The sequence below is a fragment of the Durio zibethinus genome, chromosome 26, assembly GCF_047325235.1.
Source record: "Durio zibethinus cultivar Kanyao isolate XHJ-2024 chromosome 26, ASM4732523v1, whole genome shotgun sequence".
Lineage (NCBI taxonomy): Eukaryota > Viridiplantae > Streptophyta > Magnoliopsida > Malvales > Malvaceae > Durio > Durio zibethinus.
In genome coordinates, this window is record NC_143187.1 from 8,319,085 (window position 1) to 8,328,723 (window position 9,639).

The 9,639-nt window shown below is 34.8% G+C and overlaps 1 protein-coding gene across 9 annotated transcripts; it reads right to left on the bottom strand.

The window, feature by feature from the left end:
* Positions 1 to 403: 403 nt before the first annotated feature.
* On the bottom strand, positions 404 to 9,404 carry LOC111274934 (putative leucine-rich repeat receptor-like serine/threonine-protein kinase At3g14840). 9 transcript variants are annotated; one of them, XM_089755909.1, is made up of 25 exons: positions 9,233 to 9,404; positions 9,080 to 9,120; positions 8,568 to 8,778; positions 8,058 to 8,129; positions 7,896 to 7,964; positions 7,730 to 7,801; positions 7,522 to 7,593; positions 7,324 to 7,395; positions 7,165 to 7,236; positions 7,001 to 7,072; positions 6,776 to 6,847; positions 6,615 to 6,686; positions 6,013 to 6,081; positions 5,484 to 5,549; positions 4,530 to 4,595; positions 4,391 to 4,426; positions 4,233 to 4,273; positions 3,693 to 4,069; positions 3,421 to 3,616; positions 2,854 to 3,000; positions 2,597 to 2,715; positions 2,268 to 2,478; positions 1,842 to 2,079; positions 1,289 to 1,439; positions 404 to 1,010 (listed from the first exon to the last, which is right to left on the bottom strand). In XM_089755909.1, the coding sequence occupies exons 5-25, from the start codon at positions 7,910 to 7,912 to the stop codon at positions 663 to 665; spliced, it is 2,586 nt and encodes an 861-aa protein (XP_089612035.1). In that variant the 5' UTR covers positions 7,913 to 7,964; positions 8,058 to 8,129; positions 8,568 to 8,778; positions 9,080 to 9,120; positions 9,233 to 9,404; the 3' UTR covers positions 404 to 662. The 9 variants fall into 9 exon arrangements, with proteins under 9 accessions (XP_089612035.1, XP_089612034.1, XP_022715702.1 ...); XM_089755908.1 differs by having other exon boundaries at positions 8,592 to 8,778; positions 9,233 to 9,395; XM_022859967.2 differs by having other exon boundaries at positions 6,576 to 6,686; positions 8,592 to 8,778; positions 9,233 to 9,395.
* Positions 9,405 to 9,639: the final 235 nt, after the last annotated feature.

Sequence of the window (9,639 nt, forward strand, 5' to 3'; positions counted from 1 at the left end):
TCAGAACTCCCTTTAAATCCGTGACACATGCATCATCCTAATAACTCCTTAAGTTGGCACAAGCACATGCTGTCGGTTCAAGTGTTTATGGCAATGAAACAGTTAGGTGAGGGTCAGGCTTCATGACTTAAGTGAAACCAGTCAAAATCAACTTGCTTAAAGTCGCAGAGACAAAGGGTTCGATTAGTGGGGTACTACGTACTCAAGCTGTAGGATTTCTTCGGAAATTAGGCCAATGTTTGAATATTTGACTTGGTCCATTCCAATCTCAAGCGTGCTTGCTGTTATTATTATTAGCTTATGAACATTGAATTTTATTAAGTATAACATAAGAATTTGCTAAAGTTAATTTTGTAAATAAGATTCTTTTCAATGTTTTTATAATTATGGATACACTGATCTCGATTGCAAATCTGCATAGGATTTATAGTCAAAACTATATATATGCATAAATTATTCTAAATCATAAGCTTTAACTTTTAGGTGCCCCCTGGATCAAGCATCGCCAGACAGTGCTATTAGGCACCTTCTCAATTGTCACAATGTAAAGGAGGATACTGTTACTGAAACTATAAATCCTCTCCCGATCGTCTATGAAATAATAATCCATATATAAATACCATCTTTACACTACTAAGAACCAACATTCATTTGATATAATCCTAGACAGACATTGAGGAAGAGCCAGGCAATACCGCTGAATCTGATGACGGAGTGAAGGTACTAGTTTCACTAGGCTTCCGAGGTTGCATCTGGTTGATTTGGTCTCTTAGGGCTCCGAACCTTGACTCATCACCAAAGATACTTGGATCCATGATTAACTCAGGAACAAGTGATCGACCTTGAAGCATTTTTACCACCTCAGACATGATAGGTCTAAGTGCCGGTGATGGATTAGTGCACAATAAAGCTACTTTTGTCATTCTAAGTGCCTCTTCCCTGTTGAACTCGCTCCCCAACGTTGGATCTACCAACTCCATTAGATTTCCCTTTTGTTGTAAAACAAGAGCCTAAACATACAAAGAGGAAAGCAAAGACATTACAAGAGAACAAGGGAAAAGGGACAGAAAAGGCACGCAAGAACTAAGCTGCAATAATGTAACAGATGTAAAGTGAAAGGATAGCTAAAGAAGTCGTGATTCTGTAGAAGTTTTACAGTGAGAGCTCTATCTATGAAAAAGGAAAACAATAAATTAGCAGAGTGCATGGAGAAGTTCAATTTACCTTAACCTCAAGAACAGAATCAAAAATAGAATATTTAGAACTTAAAACAGACACTCGATCTTACCCAATCCTGGAGGCATACGTAATCCTCTTCTGGTCTATATCTTGTATTGTTCTTTCCAGCAACAATTTCCAATGCAACAATCCCAAAACTGTAAACATCTGCCTTATAGGTCAGGTAGCCCCATAATGCATATTCTGGTGCCATGTATCCTCTGCAAAATAGGAGCAATAAGCAAGGCACTGCCAAGCATGTAATATGTCTGATTTTAATTAAGTAGATTATCAAGATAGAAATCATTGGTTTCTTCTGCTTCACAGTATATTTCAGACGTGAGCATTAGGAGGTGAAGGAAACAAATGAACAATCTCTCCCATTTCTAGACAATAAGATTAAAACTCATTTATTATCCCTATGAATCATAATTGCATAAACATCTTTCAGATACTAAAGCAAAGTATTTATTAAACTTGTAATTGAATTTGAAACGAGAAACAGAAAAGGAAAAAAAAGGTAGAGTTTATCAGATTCAGCAGAAATATACATAACTCAAGGAAATGCACTGATGAGCAGAAGATTCTTTCAGAGAAAAACAGAAGTGAAAAAGGTAGCTCACATTGTTCCAGCAACTCTGGTGCTTATATGGGTGTTTTCCTCCTCGTCAAACTTGGCCAAACCAAAGTCAGAGATTTTAGCATTGAGATCCCCATCCAGCAGCACATTGGTAGTTTTGATGTCTCTATGAACAATTTTTAAACTTGATTCCTCATGTAGGAAAGCCAAACCTTTTGCTATGCCAAGACAAATTTTCTGCCTGGTAGGCCAGTCCAATTTCAACTGGCTTTCCTTGGGACCTGTATTGACACACATGGCCCAACCAATGAAATTCATCAAATAGTTGTCAATATACAGAGTTTAGAGCTTTTGGTTCCTATGGTTGATATGAGATCAACACCATTTTTTTCTGGAGGGTGGAGGCAGTTAAAGGGAGATAGCTGCTTCGGCTATGTAGTCAATAGGTAAAAGGATATATGAAGCTTACCAAATAAAGCGCGTGCAAGGCTATTATTTTCCAAGTATTCATACACCAACAATAACTGGTTCCCCTCAACGCAACATCCATACAACCTCACAAGATTTGGGTGTTGTAATCCAGCAATCATGGCTAGTTCATTCAGAAATTCACGGTCTCCTTGCCTTGATTTTGAAGAAAGTTGTTTAACTGCAATTATAGTACCGTCTAGTAGTACACCCTACAGCAATTGTATATCAAGATTAAATATTCAACACTGTAAGAACAACTTCTAAACATCATCAAACAGAAAGAAATGAAGACAAGATTGTCAAAGAGAAACCATGGAGTACAGGTACCTTATAGACAGATCCAAAACCACCCTCTCCGATTTTATTTTCAATGTCAAAATTGTTAGTAGCAGCTTTCATTTGTCTAAAGGTAAAAAAGCCAGTCTGCAGATCTAATCCCCTCAGGACTTAGCAAAAGAAGGGGAAAAAGTTAAATTATAATGTCAATAAGCATGCAAAGCATACAGTTGTGCAAAGAAACCATCTAAGATTAATTATTGAAGGTAAAAAAATTATATCTTAAAGTTCAAGTTTATTTAGAGTACCTTGTTCTCTTGAGATCTTGTCACCAAAATAGCCTTTCCACCATAAAATGCCTAATATTACTAAAATGAGGCATAGAACAGAAACTGCAGCTGCAACCACAAACTTCATCTTCCTCTTCCAACCATTTGGATCTGGAGGCTTAAAATCTACAAAGCGAGGATAAAACTGGTAAAAAAAGCAATTCTCAAACTACAACCCCTGAAGTAACACGGCATATACATATGTTGATAGAATAATAGACTTATTCACTATTTGAATTTTGAAGTACTTGGTAACTAGGATATATTATGGAATGGTTAAAGCAGATAACTAAATTGGATCTTTTGTTTCTGGAACAGTCTAAACTTCTGCTTCCAAGAACAAAGATCCTATGTCAGGCAAGAATAGTTAAGGGCAACTCCAGTATTGCTTTACATCCTTTTGCAAGTCAATCCTCCTCAAGCACTAAACTACTTAGAGAACAATTGGGACTCAAATAACTAGGAGATGGGAGAAAGAATACTAATTACTTGGCAGCTGGCACATATGAAGAATGAGAGTGTACATATATAGAATACCAAACTTACCAGACTCTACTGAGATAGCTGAAATCAGTGGACCATAGGTTCCTCTTTTCGGAGTAGCAGTTGTCCCCTTCCCAGCCCAGTGGAAGCGTATTGTCAAAGTTTTGTCCCTAACAACGGTTTTAAATCTCTTTATAACTTCCTGATCAACACCTTTGGCCACATTTGCAATATTGAAATCCTCCAATTCAAGTTTCTCCTGCAATAAATCAATTCAATTAAACCATTTCTGTAACATGCAAAATGCACACTTCACATATAATCCTATTAGCTACCTGAACATAAACATCAAATATTCGTCTTCCAAGACTTTGAAAGGAACTATTTTGTCTGATAACTATCTCTGCAAAGTGAAGTGTGACTGTATAATTTCCGTTTGCTAAGCAACGAAAATAATAAGTGAGAGAAAGAGGAGAGAGGCGCGCTTTTGTGTACAATCCAGAGTTGTTTGTTCTCAGCATGGAAACATTTTGTGCTATATAGGCCTTTGCCGTTCCGGAGGTATCCCAGAAATGCCCAGTGCTACTAGTTTCCCAAGTCTCCTTGATTGGAAAATATTTGGCCGGACCACCTGAGTCTTCATCCCCTTCATAATTGATGTCCCCAATGGCGGTCGCACCTCCACCACAATTTATATGCACTGAATACCGATCTACAAGTGGTGGTATAATGATGGTAATTATATTTGATTAAGCATAACATGAAAGAGAAATATCTATCAATGCCACATTTGATCTCTACAGTGATCTCAAATATGGCATCACCTCAGCTAGTGAAAATCTTCATAGTCTATTTGCATTTTAACTCAGAATTACCTCTCGAACAAGGGAAGTTCTTCAGGCAGTTATCAAGTCCTCTGAATTAGAGTAGAAAGACAAAGAACCATCAGCTTTCTCTAAGAGTGATCCAAAAGGGAAAGCATAAAAATAACAATAAAAATGTTTTTTGTACATTCAGTAATTTACAAACTCACAAGTGTTTCCCTCCTGAAGAGCTTTTGAACAAATTTCTGATAAACAGCAAACCAATCACTTCAATATCTTGAGACATCTACAAAGTTAGAAAAGTAAACACAGCACAAGGAAGCCAAGTATGGAGAGAGTTTTTCTTACAGATTTTCACGACAAGGATCGGGCTCAAAGCTTTCAGAGAAATTATTGTAAGATAGATCTATCTGACTGTAAAGAAGAATAATAAGTTGTAACTAACTGGAACTTGAAATGTTGAGGTATATATAAGGCCATTTTGATTAATATAATAGTTTAACTGCTATAACTTAAACAGTATTTCACAGGAAAATTGTTTGTCTTAGCCATATGGCCTCAAATGTATCTTTGATGTCTTTAGTGATTTAGTGAATCAGAATCACGCCATTTTTCCTGGATTTTTATTCAAGGGTGAGAAGGTTCAAAAGGAGGTTGTAAATAAGTAAATAACCTAAGATCAAATCAAACCATTACCAAAGGTGGGAGGGTTTAATTGCTAGGGAAGGATGCTATATCAACTCCAGCTACTGGCCCAAAAAGGGGCACAAAATTCCTCTCTATAAGTTGTATTGAAACAATAGACCTATAATATTTATCTGCAAGTTCAAATCTTTTTATTTTTAATGCTTTTTGTAGAACTAAATGGAACTTCTACCATGACAAACAAACATCTCAATGTCAATCCCCCTTGAGCCTGATTTTCAAAATATCAGTTTATCATGTGTACTTCGCCAATATCATGAAACATAAATAGACCTTTAGAAACCAAAACGGAAAGCAAATGATTCCAGCTAGATTAGCTGGAAATTCTCTAGGAATAATTCTGGAAACATGATACTAAATCCAGATCAATCAAAGATATTAGATGATTTTGCAGGCAGGCTTAATGCTCTGTAATTGGGCCTTGAAGGAAAGATAAATTAATTTTGAGAACTATGCAATTATATGTTTGTTAGCATGTGCAAATCATGTAACAAAAGTATGAGAATTCATTCAGAAGTCATTAATGAAATGCAGAAAATAAACTGCTATGATGTCAAAATTGCCAAAATAAGAAAGAAAAAGGGAAAGCAAACATACTAGCGGCCATCTCTGGTATTCAGCCAGTCTGGAATGGGGCCGGTGAGCAAATTACTTGTCAGGTACCTATTCAGTAAGCAACATATAAAACCACAGATATGCACTTGTATTGAAAAAATCTCGAAAGATTATTTTTTTAAAGCGACAGTGAATAAATTTAATCAAAATTTAGAAATTTTCCAATACTAATTTGCAATTTTTTTCTTTTATTTTTCCTGTTTCTGAAATTTTTCTTTTAAATGTTAGTATCAGCAGACTGGTTTTATTATGGCAATGATGTTTTCCATTTAAGTACACCACTCAGATAAATAAACAAATTATGATGTTCTATGTTACCATAGGAATAAAAAAGTTTAAATTTTAAAATTTAAACTAGCCTATTAAAAACTGTTGTTTAACATAAATACACCAATGGTTGTGTCAACAATCAACTTCAAGATCATGTATAATAAGTTTTCCTTCTCATGGATTCAAAGATGGAGGATTCTAGATTGCACACAAATACACCTCAGGAGTTCAAAGTGCTTACATGTATTCTGTAGTTGTAAGGCTGTTAGAACCTGAAATTTTGCCTTCCAATTTGTTGAAGCTGAGATCTCTGTAAGAAATAGACAAATCTGATATGACAACTGATGATTTAGTTGAAATGTGAAATCCATTAAGACATAGATGAGTGCATTGAGAAAGAATGATGTCAGGAAAAACATTAAAGCACATTATGGTTTGGAGTTCTCCAGCTGCTAATTAATATTTATAGTAGAGTTCAGGAAATGTCTGCAATAAATATTTCAGAGTAATGGAACTGAACATCACTTTAAAGGTGCAAATTTCTTTGAAATAATACAATGAAAAATTATCAAGAAGCATAACCGATAACTAAAAAAAGAAACAAACACCAAAAAGAAAGAAAGAAAGAAACTATTGTACATATTTTCGACAAAGCAAAATCAGGCCTAGCTGTGGAACATCAAGAGTTGGCATGCAAAGCTAACCATTACATTTAAACAATATAATGAAAAATACACTTAGCCTCCAAGTGCTTGAAGTACAATAAATTTATAAAAATACACATGTGAATGTATAAGAACTGACACGTAAAGAATGAAAATTGAGATGAAACAAGAAGAGTACAAAATCTGTAGTCGTGACAATTCCCATATATATTCTGGGATTGGTCCAGATATATTGCAGCTCCGTAGCATTCTACAAAAAGAACCATGTGACAATGATCATTGCAAGTAGGGACTAATACAACATTGTTGAAGATTTTTGCAAGCTTGGTAATGACTTACAATCTGCGCAAGTTTGTCATGTTTCGTAAATTTGGAAACTTTGAACTCTCTCCATGTAAGTCACTGATCCTTCTGAATAATATTTGCATCATAAACATTTGTTAAAAGAGAAAAGGCTTTTGGTGATGTAATTTGAACGTCTAAATTTGGACATGAGAGAATGATGAGGTTTTAGAGATTAATAGATTCAGATTACTTTACAAGGTCTTAAAAGGCAAAACTCACAGTTCTGTCAAATTATTCAAGACAGCTAAGTTGGGAGGGATTGGCCCTTCAAAACCACTAGCTTGAATCTCTCTGTCAGCAGAAGAGATAACAGCAATAAAGATTTCACCCAAAAACTGCATTGAACAGACTTCAGATATGTAATGCGGAAGGAGGACACTTACAATTTCTCAAGTTGCTTCCAACTTTGAAAATTGTTGGGTATCTTTCCAGTGAAGTTATTACTGCTAATCCTACTGCATGAACCCTCATAAAAGCAAGATTTCTTACCAAAACAAGCTTATTAACAGTATAACTACAGAAAGTTCTCTTGAAACACTTACAGTTCTGTTAGTTTGGACAGATTAGAAAGTGCTGAGGGAAACTCTCCAGTGAGATAGTTAGCACTAAGAATGCTGCATTTGCCAAAGAGGAAAATCAGGCCAACTTCAAGTGAGTCAAGTGTTGCTTGATTATTCTATTTGTTTATAAAGAGAAACGTCAATCATGTACAACTATATAAGAGGGAAAGGAAGCCTAACAGATTTTCCAGGTTAACCAATTTCCCCAGCTCAGGAGGAATAGTTCCAGAAAATACGTTGTTCTCAAGGCTCCTGAAAATATAATACTAATGAGAAACCTTATAATGTTATACAGAAAAAAGAGAGAAAAAAAAAAAGCAAAAACAAAAACAAAGAAGAGGAATAGAATGAAAACAGATATGCAAGAGAGACGACTGAAAAGGCATACAAATAGACAAGGGTGGTAATGTTTCCCAAATAGCCTGGAATCAACCCCGATAAGTGGTTCATAGAAAGAGACCTGAAACAGATACATTCCTATCAGTTGAATATGAAATATGAAAGCTAGAGTCACTTTCTACTCATGATCAATATAAAGTGCACTAATAGCTTACACAAATTCCAACTCCATAGCAGCCCATTCACGGGGTATTGTACCATTAATATAGTTTCGATGCAGATCACTAGAAGTAACAGAAAAGATGTTAACATCGATAAAAGCTAATGGTATTCATTCTGTTTTTAAGATTAAATAATCAGTTGTAACCTTTTCTTACATTGTTTTAAGGTACGATAGTTTTGAGAGTGAGCGTGGAAGAACACCGTTAAGATCCTGCCCTCTAAGATAGCTGTCCCAAAGGGTATGAAGACTTTTAGATGCATTGCCAAATTTATTTGTTCATTTCCAAATATTAAAATGTTTTGATTTCATAGAATTCAACTAGAAGAGAAAATCTTGTGGACATTTTTTTGAGCATTTAATTGCACCTCATTGATTAAAAGACAACAACATAGTCATCTCCATCTAGAAAAATATAATCAAAATTTCTGTGCACTGCTTATTACCTAATCAAGGAAGATGATTCTAATACTGATTTTTCATACAAAGTTCATACATCATATGCATTTTTCTGGAAGAGGTACCTCCATATTCCTTAGTAAAGGAACATGCTTTTTTTCACTGCTCAAATTAAGATGATAAATGCAACCAATCACAGATATATATACCAAAGCTACAGCATTTAAGGGTAAGGTTAATGAAATTAGAATAAGCAATTTCTTCTAACCAGTGAGTAGGAAATAGGACCTACATGCCATCAATATGACATTCACCATTGGGGAAGGAGCAATTGCAGGTGACAGTACTGTTATTTACTGCCAGTTCCACATTTAGCGGCGGTGATGGTGTAAACCAGGTTGACTTATTGTTGCAAGGGTTCTCATTGAAATTCCAATCCTTCTTTCCAAGATCTGCTGCTATCTCATGAAGAGCTTCCACTGCAAAGTAATAAAAATAAAACCCATTATTGCAAACAGGCCTCGACGCAATTATATGCTTTAATTGTGCAGGAAAGAAACAGAGCAAGTTCATTTCAAACATTTTCGTACTCTTTTCCTTCTTGTTGGAGAAGTGCAAATTGCGAAAGGAAATTTTTTGGACATTTATCAAAATCTCAATGTCATTTACTTTCAAACAAGAGATTTTTTTTTTTTTTGGCCAATTCAAACAAGAGATTGAGAGTTGATTTTTAAACAAAAGATTGAGATTTTTAAACTGCAAGCTGTGCTTAGTACTTACTTTCAGAATCTGGAGGAAGAGGCGGCTCTTGAGCTTCAACACTGTTTGTTGTCATGCACATGAGAAACAATGTAAGAATCATAAGCTGGAAAACATTGATTGAAACGCGACCAAAGGTTTCCATTTTTGTTTTTCTCCTATATGCTCAGTTACCTTTTTAAGTTTTTCTCTCTCTGCATCTAAGAATGAAGTGTATATTAGGACACTGAGACAAGATGGGCAAAGGGTGGTAGAAAATTGTTTCTAAGTTCCATTGTTGGAGGAAACTTGGGAGGACAAAACGTTGATTCGGTATTTTTCTATGATGGCTCTGTTTGACTAACATACGAAGCCTAATCAATTCTTTTTTATTTTTAATGAAAAAGTTAGTCAATTCTTTTTTTTAAGAAACCTAATCATTTTTCTTATTTTTTAGAAACAAATAAAATATAAAAGATTTTTTTTTTCATTATATTTTATATAACGAAAGTATGAATTTATATTTAATATATTACTAATATATAATTCTATACACTTTCATTTAATTACATAAAGTCATTAAAAGAAATGCTAATAAGAAT